We start from the raw sequence: 20,707 nt of genomic DNA, 5'->3' as shown, positions 1-20,707 counted from the left end.
GGAACACACTCTGCTTAATGTTTACGTTCAGGGATAATCTGCCACCTTAACCTACTGCTATCTAGTACAATATTTTTCTATTATTTATGACTTCATATACTTTGTTCTTCATAAACATACTAAGGCCCGCTATCAAACAAAATGTTCGCTGTACAGGAATGTACAATGACAATGAAGAATCTTCTAAAATGTTAATAATAGTTATTAACAATAATATCACTAATAATAATAAACGGGTGTCTATCATTAAACAGTTTACCGCAGGCACAGGCTTCGGCTGATAATGAATTTAATTTTTCTATACCTGCTTTCGCTGAGCAATACCAGCCAATCGCCAGGCTAAGAGTTTATTCAGCCTCCATGTCTGAGAGGCAGAGCTCCTGGATTCAACGTTAATTATTTAATAATAATGTATATTATTGTTTCTTCATGGTGAAGTGCATGTTTTTTTTTCTTTTTTGGAAATGGTTTTATTCAATATTCATTCCAACCGTGTTGTTGCAGACATAAGCAAAACAACCGCACAGTTAGGGAAATGATTAAAAAGGTATCGTGTGTGTGTATGTGTGTGCCTACTCACGGATGAGATAATGGCTTTATTTTTTGATGGAATTTACAGGTGTTACCTGCAAACTGTGTATACTTTGGAGAACTTTGTCCCTCCCTTTGGGCCACTCTCTTTAGGGGTCGCTGCAGCTGAGCATCTTCCTCCATCTAACCCTCTCCTTTGTATCCTCTTCTCTCACACCAGCTAACTTCATGTCCTCTTCAATCTCCTCTCTGGTCATCCTCTCCTGGCATTTCCAACTTCAGCATCCTTCCGGCCGGATATTGGCCATCACTACTCTGTCCATGTCCAAACCATCTCCGTCTGATTTTATCTCCAGAACATTTAAAATGTGCTGTCCCTCTGATGGACTCATTCCTCTTGTGTCTCCAAACTAGACATCACTGATCGCACTTTCTTATCCTCTCCACCCTCTTTGTTGCTCTGAACTGTCGCCACCATACTTATCTTCACTACCAGTAACCTAATTTGTGTCCCTCTCATTCACACATATTCTTTATTTGCCGTTTACAACCTTAATTCCTCTCCTCTCCAGGGAATCCTGCACCTCCACTCACAATGGCATCCTCCCAATCTCAGCATCCTTCCATCCAGATGTTCATCATCCCTCCGCTATAGATGTCCAGACCATCTCAGTCTGACTTTACCCTCCAAAACATCTACTTTGAAGGGACATGCCGAAAACACAGATTCATTCCCCACCCACTGCACTATTAGGCAATCCTAGATTCTGACCTTGGCGGCGGCGCATTCATTGCACAAACAACAAACATAGTTGTTGCAGAAGTGGCGTATTTCTGTACCGCGTCTTACCGGAAACCGTTTGCCGCCCTTGCAAACGCGAATTTACACACAGACAGACGTGGGTGGAGAGAAGGAGGCGACAGAGTTGGAGTCGAGCGCCGTCCGAAGAACTTGTGGAGAATAACGCAACCTCGCCGTGTTCCTGCAGCGTAGCTAGCACAAAAACAAACCCCGAAAAAGAGCCGCGTCGACGGGGAAAGCGCTTGCCGGACTCTGGACACAGTCATGGACGGTAAGTGGGGCGCAGTGGAGGGGGGAGGTGTGTGTGAGTGTGTGTGTGTGTTTACTCAACTCCGTGGGTGAAAAGTGTACTGGGAGTTTTGAGAACACACGGAGGGAAACCCCCCCTGACTAGCGCCGGGTTTGCGCTAGCAAGAGGCGCCCGCTACTCCCGGGCGTCAACGCACTGTCCTATGAGACTTTATTCCACTTTGAGGAGACCAAACGGGCTCTTTTATTGTAGCCACTGAGCCGTCTTTGTGTATATTAATTCCAGGTTACAAAACCGGGTGGTTGCCGTACGTTGTGGAAACCCCGCGGTTGAGTTTAACCTCGGCCAAAACCGTTCACGAACGCCCAACTTCCCGGCTAAAAGTTAGCTTACGGTTCAGTGAAAGTCTCTTGCGTTCCAATGAGTTAGTGACCCCGGTAATTCTCGATTACAATCCTGAATTCGAAATGCCTCCGTACTTTTAAGCTCTGCATTGTAGGTTTATTTAGTGTGAGCAAGTAAATGTGGTAAAAGCGGAGAAGAGCTAGTTTTGCTAGTTTGACAGTTAAGACTCCTGGTATAAACAACAACATGCTACTGAGAGTGGAATGGCTGCTTATAGTTGTTTACACACCAGATTGACCTGAGTGAGCGAAACATTCACGAGGGCTTTGAAATATTTTTTTTTAATCCTAAGCAATGATTAATGTTGACCAGAGGGTTTATTGAAACCGTCAAGTGACAACATGACACAGGAAGAAATCACTTTTTATTTGCTGTGGGCTAATAAAGACCAGATATTTGACCCGCGCCTTGCAAAGGCAGCAAAATATTGAAAATATTTAGGTTTATAAACAGTTGTCAGGCTTCAAATGCTTTCTTCATTCAGTTTATCATTGACCTTTTAATCCTTCTTAAAAGATATATGCACACACACACACACACACACACACACACACATATATATATATATATATGTGTGTGTGTGTGTGTGTATGTTACCCACATAAATGCTTAGGAAGAAAACAACAGAGTTAAAGTAGTCAAGTCAAAATTTATTCTTATGGTGCCAAATCACAACGCACTTGTAACATGACACATTACATGTTAGCAGGTCTGGACCACATTCTCTACAAAAGTGTATCGAAAATTTTCTCTCCCATTTCAAACATGCAATAGGTCAGCTGACGACTCTAATTTGCCCCAGTGTGAATGAAATGGTGAAGGGGTATGTCTCTGTGGCCCCGGGATTGCCTGCAGTCCCCCCTGAGTGCTTGGATCTAAACTGTTTTGGACTTTCCAAAATGAAAAAAATCATACTGATGCTCTGAAAGTTTTGTGATTTAGAAGATCAAGCAAGCCACTTGTGATCGATTAGTATCACAGAAATGTATTAATCAGGCTAATCAGGGACAAACAGTCACAACAAACAAGTTGAAGTGGGACTTTGTGTGGTCGGGAATTGGGGGGGGGGCAGTGCCTTCAGATATTTAGTTAAAGCACTTGAAATTGGTAGATGGTCTCCACTTACATCGTTTTCAATACTTAGTGGTTTCAAAGCACTTTACATTGAACTACAGTCCCCCATTCACACCCACCCACACCCACCCACACACCCACCCACCCACCCACACACACACACACCCACACACACCATTGGTGGCAGAGCTGCCATGCAAGGCACTGATGGGGCAATGGGAGGTTAAGTGCCTTCCCCGAGGACATTTCTCATTCATGCAGGAGGAGATGGGAATCGAACCACTACCTCTCTGATTCATAGGACACCTGCTCTGCCAACGGAGCCACAACCCACCCAAACAGAGCTACTGTCAGCAAAATGCACAAAAAAATTCCCAAAGTAAATTTACGTTTACTCCATGGTGTGGTTGGGAGCTAAAAATAATTTCACAGTTTAAATGAATGAAAATTCACATCTTTCTTCTAACATGCGTTATCGTAACTAAGGCATTACCAGTTGATATCAGTAGGTGGCGCTTTCCCTGTTAGTTGCAGACTCCCGGCCTCGGTGTAGTTATGAGATGAGAGATGAGACGTACTTTAATAAGCCCATGCTTGGGAAATTGTTTTGCAGCAGCAGCAAGACATACAAGGACAAGACAAACTAAAAATGCATGTAAAAAATAAATAAAATAAACTCTGAAGTGTAAAAGTATAAAGTATAATCTAAAAAATAAATGAGCAATGAAGGAAAGATTTCCCTATATCTTTCCGTTCTGTAACAGGTATGGTCCAAATTAGTTTGCAAAACAAAAACAAACCAACAAATGAAAATTAACTGTTATCACCAAGATAAGCAATACATGTTATTACCATTTCCATTAGCATTAAAGGCAAAAAATGATGAAATATTCAATGTGAAATTCTTTTTGCTACAAGTATGGCATCATGCACTCTTGCATTGTGACAGCTGTTTAACGTCAGTGACACACACAGGAGCACTGATTTTATCGGTGTGTGGCTAATTATACTACAGGCTTATCAAAGTATAGCAGTGCTTCAATAACAAGCTGATTTAAAAATTTTCAAAGTTTTGTGAAGCATGAGTGAAAATGAATGGAAAAAGATGACAGGGAAAAAAAACAAACGCAAAACTGAAGTGCAGCAGGCTCAAATGAGCATGATCATTGATTTATGATGACAGACTGGCAGACATTTTCCTTTATTTAATCAAATCTCGACTCATCAAATGTGCAGTGTGTACAGTGTGTTCTCACATAGTTAATGGTCATTTAAGTTATGTCAGTATTTATATCCAGTGTTTTATACCTTTATGTCGCAATAATGGTAGAGTAATTTATGGCTGGAGAAAGAAGCAATAGTGATGGACTTGAGATGGGCATTTTTATGGAAAATCTGGCCCCAGATATACATCGCAAATTAATAATCATGTTCACAGTATAATGAAGAATCTTTGAATACCATTATTTGTTAATGTAATAGATTTAATTGCTCATTACCAGGCAAAATCTTGCCTTTTTCAGATTCTTAAATGATGCTTGGATTTATTTCTTTCTAATTAGCTAATGAACTTTCTTCCATGATTTTAAAAACATTTTTTGCATTATCAGTATGTTGAACTGTTCGTGTCTTATGTACACGTGAATGTTCTCAGGCTCTTAAATATCAAGTAGTATTTGCCTGTAGTCTTTGTCAAAGTTTCTCAAGAAGTAGGTTACTGGTACTTTGGTACTTTAACTATGTGTTATCCAAATAGTGCAATGTTTATGCTCCCATTTAGGCCTGGGGTTATCAGGCAGACTGGCTTTGAATGAAAGAGCAAGTTGACTTGCTCTTCAACTCGCTCTTTCATTCAAAGCCAGTTGCAGATGACTTATGGAGCTCAGTCACTCCAACTGATTTCGTATCAAACATCATTAACATCTTGTCATGTGATTTTCATTGTGTTGCCATTGTCTGAGTTTTATGGGTCCTGGGGTAGCTTCAGGCTGCTCACTGATGTTATTAATTGTATGTTTGTTTCCCTCCTCCCATCGGCCCATCTATAAATTGATGAAAACTGTATTTTATCCAGGATATTGTTTTGGGTAAAATATACCCAACATTAGGGATGGTATTATTATTTTAACGTTAGTGTTCCATGAATCTCAATACCTCATCAAGCCAACGCCGAAAACCAGGCACCATTCTTCGTTGTCAGATAGTGTCACACACATTGGAGCCTTGCCACAAAAAGCCTAGGAATTTGACACCGATTAAACACCCTGTCTGTCTTTGTTCTTCTCGCCGGCTTATTCTCTCAGTTTATGAACCGTAGTGATATTTTAGGTGGGAACCCCTTCTATCTCCCTGACCTTTTGCCTCTTTTGCTCTTGCATCAGCTAGATTTCCACCCTGACCACACCACAAACTCTTACTATGCCACAAATATGTGCTGAACATGGCCTTTTTGCTTTTTGTCATTTGCTCTGCCACTGTTGGTCATTTACTGCTGCGGTAGGTTGTCACTGAAGCTTTTAGCGTAAAAAAAACTTTCTGTGTCTTGTTCTTTCCAGATGTGTATGGATGGGGCCTAAAGCCAGGTAAGGCCCTGGAACATCTTTACTTGTGCATTAACAGGTGTTACATTGAATTAAACAATTGGGTGGAGCAAACATTTCCCCAAAGTGGTTTGCCAATGCATGTGTTGTTCTTTGTTGACCCAAGTGGTGCAGACAGACATTGGGTCACATTCTTAAACCTGGTGTGCTTTTTCATAATACAGTGACAAGCATCTGAGCCACATGTTTATTTTTCTGTCTCACTTTCAATGGTCCAACAGTCCAAACAGCAGGTCCCTATATAGAGATCATTGAACAGCCAAAGCAGAGGGGAATGAGGTTTAGATACAAGTGTGAGGGACGCTCTGCAGGAAGCATACCGGGAGAGAAAAGCAATGACACCACAAAGACCCACCCAGCTATTAAGGTGAGTTGGATGCCACTTTTATTTCCTAGCAAGCTCCTAGTTCAGCGTAAAGGACTTCCCAAAACCCCCAGGGATAATGAGATCACATCCTATGTTTCCGGTAATTCTGTCTCGATACATCAAGTGACTGCTGGGAACAGATGAAATGAGGCCTGGGGAAATACCTCCTTTCAGAGGAATAGCACCGTCCTGGTGCTTTCATGGAATACTTATTGCTGCCAGCATGAAGCATTGCAATGTATTTATTTGGAGGTGCCCTCACCTCGACCAGGAGCATTGCATCAATCAGTACTTTTTAAGAACTCATTTAAACAATGAAAAGAAGTAAAACACTGGAGTAAAATCAAGCTTCATAAGACAGCAACCACCCTATAACTCTCTGTCACAAACTTCTGGAGGGGGTAGACTATCCAAGAGAAAGCTGAAGAAGCGGAGCAGCAGTAAGGTGTGGTGAGAAGCTGTGAGGTCAAGGTGTCACTTGGTGATGTCTTCTCAGTTATATGCTATCATGAGTATTTATAATAAAGAGCTAGTCAACAAATTTTAGGAAACGCTTAAGAGAAAGGAGACTGGAGGACACACACTGACCTCATTATCTTTTTCGTGGCCTTGAACTCCAGGACACAAATCACTGTTTCCTAAATAACATCCACCCGCGGGTGAATGTGTCTGCAGTAGGTTTCTCTTGTTAAGTATGGAGGACCTTCTACAAGCAATAAAGCAGGAAGTACAGTAGGTATGGTCTTACTGTAATCTATGATATAATATGAGGGCTATGTCATTGGACTTTACAATCTCTGCATCATCAGGAACAGGCCAAAAAAATGACTTGTGTTTTCTTTTCAATGCCTGAGAGTTTGATTAGATCCTGTTTGACTATAAACAAGTTTATTTGTTTCTTAAATCCTCCAAGTCCATGGTGACTTTTGGTCATTTTAGTTTTGTCCCATTTTTACTCATTACTCTTTCCTTTCATAGAAGGCCAATCACGTTAGAGCTGCAACAAAACTATTCCTTTGTTTTCTACCTCGTGATTTTATTACAAAGTGTAAGTAAGAGAGCAAGGGATATTTTAAACCAAAAATAAAGCTACAACAGGAAAATAGTTAAATGGAAATGGAAAATGGTTAAATAGTCACTAAAGTAGGATATAAATCATTGTAATACACAGAGGAAGGTTTTGAAATTAAGATTGCCATAAAGTTTAAATTCTTTTTATTTTGAAAGTTTAGGGACACCTCAAGCCAAAAATAGACTTGTTTCCATTCTTCACAGCGACTTGTGCCATATGTCTGAGCACCCTGAGCCCGTTCCGTAGTTGTCACGTCAAACTTTCAGTTTCAGCTGAGTCATTCATGACTTGCGATTAATCGCTGTACAAAATGCGTTTGACAGGATATGGTTGGCCCAATTGGTTTGTTTCTGGTGATGTACTTTAGATGCTCGGTTTTTTCCTCCCACAGGTACACAACTACAACGGCCCCTTGCGTGTTCGCATCTCCCTTGTGACTAAAAACTCACCACACAAGCCACATCCCCACGAGCTGGTTGGAAAAGACTGCAAGCATGGCTACTATGAGGCTGACCTGCAGGAGAGACGGATACACAGGTATGGCGAAAGCCTAGTTCTCCATGTGGATTGGACTCTTACACTGCACATGGGTCACACTCAAGAGGAGAACTTGATGGAAATTATACTGATTGTGATTTCACGCTAGTGTTCAAAATGACTGCCTTGGAGGGAGCAGCGGTTCCTCATGAAAACAAGGTTGCACTTGTTTGCCTTTGACCCAGATGAGAACTTAGTGGGAGTTGACATCTTCACTCATGTTTACTGTAACATGAGTCTGGGAAACCAGTTGGCAGCAGCATCCCGCGTCTGGATGTGTAGAACATTAACAACATGGATGAGTTAATGGCACACTGTGTTTGCCTGTGTGCGCTCTCCTGTCTTGCAAAGTGGTGTGACACCCAAAAATGTTCACCACAAGCCTGGGGCGCTTTTAGTCACAAGATAATGCCTTGACCTTAAGCTTACATAATTCAACCAGGCTGCCTGGATATGACAACTGTGTGATTTTGTCTATCGTAATCACAAGAATGAAGAAATACAAATAAACATTGTGTCCTCTTGTCAGCGCTGTGACTCATCCCCCTTTAACTTTTTGCGTTGTACCTCGATGCTTTTGGTCCACATTATTTCGGATTTCAGGTTAACATTGTGTTTGTTGTCAGTTGTGAACACTGTGGATTTATTATAAGTGACATTCTGGAGCCTAATTTATGGTCCAATTGTACTGGTCCTGGAAAAGGTGTTACAGGTGAACAAACACAAATGCTTTCTGGATGTGAGCAGAGTGGTGCTGGAGAACATTCATAATGGTTGTTCCCTTACTGTAAGGGGTTGCTGGGTTGCATCAGCAATTCAATTTTGAACATCTTTTTCATGAGTCAATCCTTGGCCCAGATGACTTCAGATGTGAGGCGTCTTTTAACAAAACAGAAGAAAGAATAGGAAAATGGAGGCCAATTTTTTGTTTTTGTTTTTGCTTAATTAACCTTAGTTTAACTCCTCAAATCACAGCAGCTTGTGGATAAAGGAGGTGAAGCCCAAAGTCGGCAGATTGGCCTCAACCCAAGTGGTTTGTACTGAAATAGAATTGCACGCCCACAGTTTGTACACAAATAGGCTTTGTAAGGAAAAACATTGAAACATAAATGTGTTTAATCACTTACAGTTTTCCAAATTAAGCTGTTTCGGTATGTTCACTTCTTTTCATTCTTGATCTTTACAGCTCCTATTATAGTTTGATGAGGGATTAACAAGTGGCCCTCTTCAGATTATGCTCTATTTCTCAGTAAGGCATAATACCAAAACTAAGCTAACTGAAACCAAACAGGAAACAAGGGATTAATAAAAACAAGATATGCAACAAAGATGCCACATAAATATATATGACTGACTGATCCAATGATTCGTAGTGTGTTTTAAATGTTAAAGGCCACGTTTTTTGGCTCTAAGATGCTTCAAGGCATTTAATTAAGTGAAAACAGTAATCCGACTCGGAATGTGTAAGTCATATAAAAAACAGATAAGGATGAAACAATAACTTGTAAAATGAAATCAATGACTATGAACAACAAGAGGTGGAGCACCTTCAGTAGAGATTTCCACTTCTGCACACAATTTCCTCAGTGAGTCCATGGCCAAGAAGATGTCATGTATTACTAATTCACTTAAAGTTAATAGGTTTTCCGCTCTTAGCTTCCCTCTGCCTCCTGCTCTCTTTCGGCCAGGGTTTTCTGCTGATAATGCTGTATTGTATTATATTTGGCCTTCATCTGAGTCCAGACTAGAGATGCCAAGAGGATTTAGATTAATTTGTTCAGTTCTTGCTCAGCTATCTAGAGTTTTAAATAGTTTACACAAAATAAAGGAGGCTGCATTAAAATGCTACAAGAGTAAAGCAGCAATGTCTTGGGAACCAAGACTGTGTTGCAATACACAAGGATAATACTCTTAATAATGGCGAGAAACATAGTGCAGCCAATAATTAGAGGCACAAAGAATTAATTCAGGGCACGTGTATTGTGGCTCAACTGTATTTGTCTTTAGTTTTCAGAACCTGGGTATACAATGTGTGAAGAAGAAGGATGTGAATGAAGCTATCACATGCAGGATGCACACCAACAACAACCCCTTCAACAGTAAGTCATTACGGAGACAGGTACAATGCACTACATTTGTTATTGGCCATGGATGTATGACCATGTCCTATGAGACGTTATTGTGAAGAGGGTAAAGAGTCTCACTCAAATGTTATGTTCACTGGAGTTTGTCTGAAATTGAACCCACCTTGATAAAAGGGAGAAAAAAATTGATGAATCAGCAAATAATGCATCTGTTTCCACATTAAGTCCCCTGGGGGTGGGGGGAAGATTTACACAAATTAGATTTGTGATGAGAGAAAAATCAGCTTAAGATTTGTGACAGTACAGCACAGCACAGTAAAAGGGCACCTTTTTCGGTTTTCTCACACAGTTCATAAACACAACGCAGGTTCATTGGAGACTCCAGATTTTCTATACGTGTAGATGAGAGTGGTGTTTTGTCTCTATATCTGGCCCTATGGTTGAATGGGGTACAGGATGAGCTGTATAGGCAGTGAATGAATGAAAAAGATAGTAGAAAGTATTGTCAGTATGGCTGAAGGAATTTCAAAAAGTCATTTTTGATAGTTTGATAATACATACACTTAAGGGTATAGCACATTATGTGGGGTAATTCTTATTATAAACCCGCTGAAGTGCATTGATAAGGCTTTTTATCGACCCTCAGTTCATGTTTTAAATATGATCAGTTCAAGGCAACATGGTGGCGTGCCAGTTAGCGTGTTCATCTCACAGCGAGAGGGTCCGGTTTGGTTTCAGTCGTAAGTCTGTCTGTGTGGAGTTTGCATGTCATCCTCATTACCTCATGGGTTCTCCAGTGTCTTACCACGGAGCAAAAACATGGCAATACGCTAATTGAAAACTCAACTGTAGATGGTATGTAGGAGTGAATGTCTCTGTGTCTGCCATTATCTTGTTAACTGTTCGGGCCTGTACCCCACCTTACTCATTATCCAGTGCCTCACAACTGGTATGCAGGAAAAGCAGTTTGAAATAATGAAATACGGTTCCATATATATACAATGTCATACACTGGTAAACTTGATGGGAATCTTGTTGAAAATAAATGCATTATGCAAATGTGTAGATGCCATGTGTGAGACTATAATTTTGAATAGATTTTTTTTTTTACCCCATATCTGTATCAAACGATATCAAGTAACGGGTTTACCCATGAGTCCTTGTGATATATTCATTGCATAAAAACGAGAAAGGTACGGATTCAACATTCAATAATGCAAAATATACATGTGCACTGATTACAGGTGATTGTAAGTCTTTTTAGCAGCTGCCCCTGCTGTTTTGCGTGTGTGTGTGTGTGTGTGTGCGTGTGTGTGTGTGTGTGTGTGTGTGCGTATGTGCGTGCGTGCGTGCGTGTTCTTACAGTAATTCTTTTGTACCAAAAAGCTCTATTTTTAAACTTTCCCATCAAACTGATTGTTTTTTACGTCCGTGGCTGGATATGAATAGAGTATTACAGATAGATTTTAGGGAACCCTGACTTTCCATGTTATCTTTTTGCATGTCAAAAATTTAAAGACTTGTAATAACAACAGGATATGGAAGCTTTCACTCTCACAGATGACTAATGAAAGTACCTATTGAATGACAGGAAGTAGCGCTGAAATAGAATAACATCACACCCTCTCTTCCACTGTGACTTTGCTGCAGTTCCTGAAGCAAAGGTGTGGGAGGAGGAGTTTGATCTGAATTCAGTGCGACTTTGCTTCCAAGCTTCCATCACGCTGCCATCAGGGGAGCTGTTCCCTCTCGATCCTGTGGTGTCACAGCCCATCTTTGACAACCGTGAGTGGACAACACACACTTCCATGCACAGACACAAGAGTTCCACTGCACAATTCAAACGTTTCTATTCGTAGGTAGGAAAAAAAATTTGACACTCAACTGAATCATACACTACAAGACTCAAAACTCACAATCTCTCTTATGAAGGGGAAACACATGATAATACAGAAGGGGGCAGGGGGAGGTCAAAATAGCTGTGTTGTGTTCTCACTGTTGATTTTTATTGTAAGGGTTGCCTTTCTGTGTGATTTTCGTGATCTCCTCCGTGTGTGCGGGGGTGTCCTCTTTTTGATCTGGTTTCTTCCCACAGTTCAAAGACAAATAGGAAGTTAAATGGAAACCCCTTGCCCCACCGTGCACATGAATGAATGAATGAAAAGATTTTTTTTTTTCTTTGTTTTTTTTTTTTTTCGTTGTTTGTTCCTTTCATCAAAAGTCCTCTAACAGCAGGGGCTTGTCGGGCTTGTGTAACAAAACTAGGACCTTTGTGATTTGTAGTCCACACTTTTGGGGAGACGTTAATGACGTGGTTTATGTAATTTTTTGACTTGTAAATTGCACACTGTAGTCCCTCCGGTGTTAATCTGCAGCCTTAGTACCCTTAGTGTTGCAAACATTTGTCTGTAAATGTGTTTTTTTTGTTTCATCTTGCAGGGGCTCCAAATACAGCTGAGCTAAAGATCTGCAGAGTCAACCGCAACCATGGCAGTTGCAAAGGCGGGGATGAAATCTTTCTGCTGTGTGACAAAGTGCAAAAAGGTACAAAATGCAAGTCTGTATGTTATTTATTTCTTTATTTTAAAGAAAAATTTCACATCCAAACAACAAGCATACTGGCATACTTGGCATACTTCGATCTTCATGACCAAACAACGTTTCGATTGTTTTGGTCTCATGCAAAGTTAACCAGGCCATCATTGACCTTAAATGCAGAAGTGGGCAGTTTTCTGGGTGAAAAAAACGAAGACGATAGAGCCATGGCAAAACGTTCGGCATCAAACTAACAGCCAAATGACACTAGGGAGTGTCTGGTGGATTTAAAGGAAACTTAAGATGAGAATAGCCGGATATTTTCTACGAGAGGAGTTGAAATCGAGTAAAAATGGAATTCAATCAGGTTGTGCTTTGTAATTCTTGCATGTTTCACAGAGTAACTTTTATTTATGCAGCCACTCCCGTCTCTGTCTCTGACCAGAACGGTCACATTAGTTTTACTGATACACCCAAGTACGCTAGACACAACCAGCATTTGTGGCACAAAAAATAAATTATTTTACTCATTGAACCATACATATCTGATAAATTAAGATCATATCCCCACAGAAACTTTAATGCAAGATTTTAAATTTTACAAATCCATCATTTTCATTCATTGTATAGGCCTCGTTCTGTCTATTGCTCTGTTTCTGCAGGACCGGAGGCCTTTATAGAGCCTGCATTTTCACAGCAGTGACTGAATCCATTGAAATGTATTCTTATGTGTTCGTATCATGTGTCAATCTGGACTGTTGCACATTAAATGGTAGTGGGGAAAAATGCCCCTCTATTTAAAATCTCAAACCATTGGTTCTCTCACAAAGTAAGTTCTATTGTTATCACATCTATCATGGATTTAATTCAAATTTGGCTCCTGATGCTGTCACTCTTTTAATGAAGAAGGTCACCTTGCATTAATCTCTTGTCCAATCAATTCAGGTTTTATTTAGACAGCACCAAATCACAACTCAGTTGTCTAGTGACACATTACACACTCTTTAAAATGATATACAACAACCCACGATCCCCCCGGGAGCAAGCACTTTGCTGACAGCAGTGAGGAAATACTGCCTTTTACCAGGCAGAAACCTCGGACTAATCCGTGGTTGATGTGGGTGGCCTTCTGCCGTGACCAGTTGGGCTAGAAAGAGAAAGAGAGATGGAGAGATAGAAAGCAAGAGTGTGATAGAGACAGAGGAGGGTAAGAAGGTTGATCTCTCACTCAAATACCAGGAGCACTGACAGTAACGTGGTACAGTAAATGATGCAGTAACAGCTTTAATATTCATACAATGATTAATAATGGTGGATCCCTAGTGAGACACTAGTAGATCAAGTTGCGCCCCCATGATAACCAAAGAGAAGAGAGAGCCCGAGGATAAGCTTGTTCCTGAGCATTTACAGCTGCTCTTCTCTTACAGAGGACATCGAGGTGCGTTTCTTCCAGGACTCCTGGGAGGGGAAGGGCACTTTCTCCCAGGCTGACGTGCACAGACAGGTGGCCATTGTGTTTCGCACCCCTCCCTACCGCGACACTAATCTCACCGAGCCCATTAGAGTCAAGATGCAGCTCCGCCGGCCCTCTGACCGGGAGGTTAGTGAGCCAATGGACTTCCAGTACCTGCCTGCTGACCCGGGTAAGTTTCAGTTAGATTTCACCACAGTTACAGGACAGTTGCCTCAAAACACATCGAAGACAAATTCAGTTCTGGGAGCCTGCAAACTCACTGGTATGCCTCTTACAAATCAGACGAGTACAGGTTGAATGAAAAGAGAAAACGCACAGGGGAGATGCTGCAGAGCCTGAAGCTGGGGCCTGCTCTTTCAAGTGGTAAGTCCATGCCATTTTTCTTCCTTTCGCCTTGTTCATTTGCATCATACACATACAGTGGAACCTTGACTTACGAGTGCATCAATTTACGAATTTTCTGAGAATCGAGCCCGCGCCCAGTAGATATTTTTTTGCCCTGCGTCATGAGCCAAGATCTGTTATGAGCGAGCAGGATGAGTGTTTGACACAGACTTGGTAGCCCCTGGCAGTGAAGTGGGAGAATAAAAATAGTTGGACGTGCCGCCCACCACGAGCTAGCCCAGAAAAAAATAATGAAAAAACACAAATGATGCGTGTGTGTTGTGGACTTCCCTGTGATGAGATGGAGAAGTTGTTGTCGGTGAGATATGGTGACAGGGAGCATTGTCTGTGAGAAAGCAGGAGACATCTATGGAAATTGGGTGCGGCAGTCAGCGAGAACGTCGCTGGACGAGATATTGGAAGAGTTGTTCAAAGCCGGTCGGTGGCGGTTTTAAGGTTTTAGAAAGAGGACTGGCGTTCATGCTGTCTGTAAATTAAGTTTACCCACAAAGTGTGCACGTTACATTTATCAACACATTGTGGCATTAAGTGTGGAGCCAATAAGTTGAGTTAAGCGATGGAGCAACAAAAGAAAAACTCCCCCAAGCTCCTCCACCCTTGTCCGTGTTTGTCCAATCTTTAGGATAAATACACTAAATAAAACCACTTTATGTCTTTCCGTTCTATTTTATTATGTTTTTTTTTTTTTTTATACATTATTTGTTATTCATAAAAGTAATTTTTTCTTATTTAAAAACACAAAATAAAACCGAGGGGCTTGAATGGATTAGTATTGTTTCAAATTATTTCAGTGGGGAAATGCAATTTGATATACGCGCAAATTGAGTTACGAGCTCGATCACAGAACCAATTAAACCCTCAAGTCAAGGTATGACTGTATTTGTTGTTGTTACACTGTTCTATAATCACGCCTGTTGCCATGTTAGTGACCATTCAAGGTGAGAGGAGGCACAAAAGCCCCGTGAGGAGGAGAGACCCTGTAAAGCCTCCATCAATGGCAGTCCCAGCTGGTGAGTGCATTAAGTATTTTACGTGGTGATCTTTTGCAGCATCACAAGGTTCAACGGCTCCAAACTGTGAAAAAGTGATACATCACTTTTTATCAATGATAGAACCGATAGAAAACTGAATTTGGCACCAACAGCGCAAAACAAGGCTTCCTTACACTTTGGGACACTTGTAAACCCTTTGCAACTTCAGCCTTATCATTAATCTCATTGATGCTGCTGTTAAAGTGGCTGCTATGGCTGCATGCTGTTGATAGTTCCACATCTAGAATGGAACTAAATTTACTGAAGCATGTCGGCATCACAATTCAAATTTAAACGCATTAGCAGAAGGCTCTTTCAATTTCAGAATGTGGTAGCATATTTTGATTATAACTAAAAGGAGTAACAAGTAATCAAAACTGAATTTTAATTTTCTGTCCCACTCTGCGAAAAAGACGTCAAAAATAACATTTGGATTCGCAATCCCAAGCAACGCAAGAGAGTGACGTCAGTGGCGGACCTTCTTCACAGCTTGTTAGGGCACACACTCAGCTGTTTACCTGTAACTTGATCGCTGATACCTGTTTGCATGGCACTCCCTAACGCTGCCACGCAAATCTCACAATTACTAATTCAGATAGAATAGCAGACAACCTTTGAATCAGATGGCTGTGATAGACCTGAGCAGATCATAGAGAGCTTGGCTGAATATTCTGCCCAAACAGACACCGTTATCAATGATGTTGTCTTAACTAGCCTCCTCTCAGTCCTGGTACAACTGAATGCTGTGGCGCCAAGAAGGTGACATCCGGCAACGGGCAACCATTTCATTGCAATTGAAACGTATTTGTTTCATGGCCTCAAAGTGAAGGACATAACAGAGCTGTTTAGTATTGAGAAGACGGTAGCTAGCGCAACGCCGTTGATAATGCAGAGTGCAAATCTCCCTATAACGGGACCAGATATAATTGCAGACAACTTTGGAACCGGATGCTGTGACAGACTTGTGCAGAGTCATTAATCTGCTCTGAATTGGATTCTTGAGACAGACCTGAGCAGATAATTTATGCTGCCATATGACTCAGACATTGTCTGCATTTCTATCTGGTTCCGTAATTATGAGATTTACTTGACAGTGTTTTGGTGTACCATGCTAATAGGTATCAGCGATCAGCTGGCAGGTAAACAGTTTAGGGTTTGACGGATTCTAGTGCCTAAACAAGCAGTGAACAACATTGGGCATAGACGTCGCTCTCCTGCAACGCTTGGGATTGTGAATCCAAATTGAATTTTGATATGTTTTTGCGTGACGGAACAGAAAATGAAAATGCAGTTAGTGTTACTTATGAGTCATTTTGTTTTTGAGACCAAATTTGCTGTCACATTCTGAAAACGAAAAAGCATTCTGCTAATGCATTTTAATATCCAAATTTGACATTTCTAATTGAAATTTGATTACAATTTGTCAGGGTTTTTTGAAAAGTAAATTTTCAATGTATTTTGCTTTTTTACGTGGATTATGTCACAGAATGAGCCGTCTTGAAGATGAAAATGAAAATGCAGTTTGGATTACTTATTACTCATTTTAGTTGAGTCAAAATATGCTTCCAATTCTGAAAATGAAAAATCTTTTCTGCTAATGCCTTTTAACTTGAATTATAACTGTATGATTCCTTAGTATTGTGCTTTTAATGTGCCCCTACTTTTCTGAGAAAAGTGGCATTACAAATACTCATTGTATCCACAGAAGTATATGAACGCACAGTTTATACTCTTTATTATTTATATCCTAAAATAATTATTAAGGCTGATCTATACTTGGAGTGAAAAAATAACTGATTTGTGAACATAAGTGATAATACTAGTCTTCTACACACACCAATATGTGATTGATGTGAGCTCTGACACTTTCTTTTCCATGGGCACTTTTTGTATTTAAAGTGTTTAAAAAGGCATTTGTTTTTTGTTGCCAGCTTTTCTTGTCATGCTCTATCTGCTGGCATTTCTAAGAAAATGGCAGTGATGATGAATTCACATGTCAACATAATCTAGAAAAACAGGCTATTATGTGGCAATATTTTTTTATTACATATGTAATAAGTATTGCTGAAAGTTTGAAATTACAACTCTGCTTTTACTTGTAAAAAAATGGAAAGAAATTGTTATTGTAATGAATTTTTCACTGTGGCATCATTTCATCTTACCTTTTTTTTTTTAATTCAAATAGCTGCAATGCCCCCTGGTGCCAGTGCAGCAAAACAACAGTCTCCTTTCACTTACATTCAACCTGGTCAGATCTTCTCAGCCCAGCCCAAAATAGAGGCCATGCCCTCCATCTCTGTTTCAACAACAAGCCAAACATGGAAAATCATGGAAAACCTGAACCTTGGCCCACAGCCCAAAGTCACTCCAGTACCCTGCTTCACCATGAGCCAGGCCCAGGCAGCCTCGTCCTCAGCCAACACCTCCTCGGCTAACCAGGACTACTCAACAGTTAACTTGTTAGATCTTCATGAGTTCTTCCCCAACATCTCTTCGAACATCAACCAGGAACCCTCCTCGTCTCAGGGAAGCGCGTCGTCCTCGCAGGCCAGCAGCTCCTTCGGCCTCCAGGGCTCGCAGTTCCGGGTGGATCCATCCCTGGTGGAGGATATCCCGGAGTTCCCAAGCTTCTCTGAAGACCATGCCCCAGCAAACCTTAACAGCCTAAATATGGATGACTTGGAGGCCCTCCTGAACCCCCCCCTCATGAGTGAGAGTGGAAACAATGGAGCAATTTTGGCCCAAACCTCTTGCCAACAGGCTGCTGCACCTCTCAGCTCCTCCACCGCTACCCTGTGCAGCACATCTTCTCAGAACACTTTTGACCCTGCCAGCAACCCAGGCAGCACCTGGATGAATTACCCGAACAGCATCGTCAACCTGCTCCAAAACGAGAACATGATTGACATTGTATCCAGCAGCAACAACCACGGGCACGCTGTTCTGGATGAGTTTGACGAGTTGATGTCGGCGGATGAGGACCGGCTCATTTCAATTTTAAATAGTGGCAGCCAAGCCGGTTTCGTGTCCGGACATCCAACTTAAAGGTTGTCAAGACACTCTTTTCTTTCACAGACACATTAACAAGACTTGTCAATCACACCACTTGTATCTACCCTATCTGATGTCATAAATCCTCTGCACATCTCAAAAGGAAGACAGAGGGTTAGATCAGACAGGCTGAATGTGACAGCATGGAGCACAGAAATGCACCGTGTACCCGCCTTTGATGAGATGATGTCCCGAGTTGGTTACCGAACATGTCTAGCGTGTTTTTTTATACTGTCATTGAAAGCATTTTGGTAACTCATCAGCGTAAACATGATAAGCGCTGTTCTAGCGGGATTTGCCTTATAATTTTTCACCACGGGACTTAAAGAATGTAATATGTTTGAGGGAATTCTATGCAAAACATTTTTTATTACATATCCCCATGTATTACTTTATGTGCCTCCTAAAGGCGTGCAACTGTAATACAACTTATTCACATGGGGGGCTTTGTTGTGTGTCTCAACTAATTGTAATGTATAAACAGACAAATGAAGGTGTACATGTAAATACTTAACAAGCAACATCGATGGTTTAGTGGTTTAGTACATGCTTATAGCAGAGAAATGTAAAAGGTTATGCTTCTGTTTCATAGAGCGTTGCCATTTTATGTCTCCAGTCTTATCAGGTTGCACAGCCTAACTATTTTTAAACATGTTGGTCAGCTTGCATACTACATTGTAAGATATCCTTGGAAATGTTTTATGACTAAATAATCATAATCGGATTGTATAATCAGATTGTACTATGTTCAGATACTTTTCTTGGCAATAGCACTATAAAGTGGTCCTCAAAAATAACCTTTATTTAGAATCTGTAGTTGTGGTTTAGGGAAAAATAAAAAGACAAAAGCATCACCAGATTCACATATCTTCTGCATGTGTGCAAACAAAATCACCTTTTCCAGCTTAACCTCAGTAGTTACTATTTTTCAAACAGACTCAAGCATGTCCATAATTATCATTTAAAAAAATGTGACACCATTTCAAGTCACTTGGAAGTTTTTACAGCATGAGTAAAATTAAGGACTATGTTTTGTAAAGAGGGAGAACTTGAAATGAGAATTCAACCACCCATTCCACTGATTGATCTGAGGTCCACGGTGAACCTTATTCATTTCCTTGCAAAATGATCCTCTTATGTTACTTCAAGATTGGTGACTTTGTTGATGATGTGTGACCTTCGGGGTACACATTCCAGGTTAAATTTACTCTCATAGATAGTTGGACAAAGCCTCCAGCGGTTGTTTCGATAGATCCCCAGGTATGTGTACACATCTGGCTTGTACGCGAGGGGGCACTTAACTCCCGTGGCTCGGATGTTAGAGTCCAGTCGAATGACTTCGTTCTCATCTGTGAAGTTCTCGTTGTAGACGCAGATCACTTGTCTGCCTCCTTCCTTAGGATTGTACGGACTGACTTTAGCAGAGGAGATCTTTCCATCCAGTGCCGCTCTTGCCACACACTCCCAGGCGTGGTCCAACTTGAAGCCAGAGTCCAAGTACATAAGCCACTTCCCTGCAAGCACTCTGTGATTCAAGGCCAGTTCTTTCACTGTCTGGAAGCTCACAGCTCTGCCACTGGCTAAAAGTTTCTCCCAGCTCTCCTGGAGACCTGTTACATCAATATCATCGGGACAGAAGTTCGGACCCAGCACGGCAATCCACCCCACTGGGCTCATACCACTCTCTTTGTCTCCATATCTGCAAACTTGGGATGGCCTGTTGCTCTCCAGCCAAGCATCGAACTCAGATCTGGGAGTTTTCCTGCAGTCGAACACAATCCAGGGATCCATGTCTGCAGCCATTGCCTCGGCGGCGTACGTCTCTGCGGCAAAGGGGACCTCCGTCTCGCCATCTCCATGGGCTGCCTCGTCCATAACTGGCAATGGCTATGTTCTGACGGGGATAATGCTACCACAATTGGGGTTGGATAAAATAAAATAAAAGTTCAAGCCAAGAGTGCGAACCGACTGTTTGTAGCTCTTACTTTGAAACCACCATTGCTTTGTATCCGTGTTTATTCTAGCTGTTAGCAAGACTTCTAGTTTGGTCACAAAAATGGAGTCGGTGATATATAGTTACAGATGCAGACGGCTATCGTTGGATTTGCAATAGTTCACTGCCACTTTACGTTTACAAGGGAGACATTCAATGAATCATTAAAAATCAGAAGAGACTTTGGCACATTAGCTTACTGAAGCTAGTCGTCTGTCTAGCTAGCTGTTATGCCATTCTTCCACGTTTGCCCGTTCAGATTGGGCGAATCAGTCATTACGGCGAGCTATTAAACGTCGTTACAGTTAGAGTTTTGGATAGTGAGCAACCGCATCATTAGGTTTATACCAAAAATACTAAACAAGAGCGCTTATGTACAGTTACCTGCTGCCACTGAAGTTTACTGCACAGTGTTCACAGTTAGGCGGAGCCCCGATAGTGTGATCCTCCCCAGTCTTTATCAAAGGGCGACACTCTATTCATATGGCTGGCTATG

At 41.3% G+C, this 20,707-nt stretch overlaps 2 protein-coding genes across 2 annotated transcripts; one reads left to right on the top strand and one right to left on the bottom strand.

Annotated features, from left to right (window-relative positions):
• Nucleotides 1–1,344: 1,344 nt before the first annotated feature.
• Nucleotides 1,345–19,311, top strand: rela (RELA proto-oncogene, NF-kB subunit a). The gene is made up of 11 exons (XM_086165766.1): nucleotides 1,345–1,604; nucleotides 5,618–5,644; nucleotides 5,884–6,029; nucleotides 7,493–7,638; nucleotides 9,646–9,737; nucleotides 11,373–11,507; nucleotides 12,162–12,266; nucleotides 13,685–13,900; nucleotides 14,014–14,094; nucleotides 15,063–15,146; nucleotides 17,353–19,311. The coding sequence occupies exons 1-11, from the start codon at nucleotides 1,598–1,600 to the stop codon at nucleotides 18,210–18,212; spliced, it is 1,899 nt and encodes a 632-aa protein (XP_086021892.1). The 5' UTR covers nucleotides 1,345–1,597; the 3' UTR covers nucleotides 18,213–19,311.
• Nucleotides 19,312–19,340: 29 nt separating this feature from the next.
• Nucleotides 19,341–20,704, bottom strand: c19h11orf68 (chromosome 19 C11orf68 homolog). The gene is made up of 2 exons (XM_086165767.1): nucleotides 20,596–20,704; nucleotides 19,341–20,127 (listed from the first exon to the last, which is right to left on the bottom strand). The coding sequence occupies exon 2, from the start codon at nucleotides 20,091–20,093 to the stop codon at nucleotides 19,353–19,355; it is 741 nt and encodes a 246-aa protein (XP_086021893.1). The 5' UTR covers nucleotides 20,094–20,127; nucleotides 20,596–20,704; the 3' UTR covers nucleotides 19,341–19,352.
• Between the last annotated feature and the right edge of the window lie 3 nt (nucleotides 20,705–20,707).

Source organism: Fistularia commersonii, chromosome 19 (genome assembly GCF_037954325.1).
Source record: "Fistularia commersonii isolate RoL2024-O1a breed Wild chromosome 19, RoL_Fcom_v1.0, whole genome shotgun sequence".
In the NCBI taxonomy this organism is placed as follows: Eukaryota; Metazoa; Chordata; class Actinopteri; order Syngnathiformes; family Fistulariidae; genus Fistularia; species Fistularia commersonii.
This window is presented reverse-complemented; position numbering and strand designations above follow the sequence as displayed.

Bases quoted from the DNA above. Each gene is read 5' to 3' on its own strand.
- c19h11orf68 (XM_086165767.1), bottom strand. From the start codon at position 20,093: ATGGACGAGGCAGCCCATGGAGATGGCGAGACGGAGGTCCCCTTTGCC.
- rela (XM_086165766.1), top strand. The intron at 5,645-5,883 runs GTAAGGCCCTGG...ATGGTCCAACAG, and splicing joins TGGATGGGGCCTAAAGCCAG to TCCAAACAGCAGGTCCCTAT. The intron at 11,508-12,161 runs GTGAGTGGACAA...TTCATCTTGCAG, and splicing joins ACAGCCCATCTTTGACAACC to GGGCTCCAAATACAGCTGAG.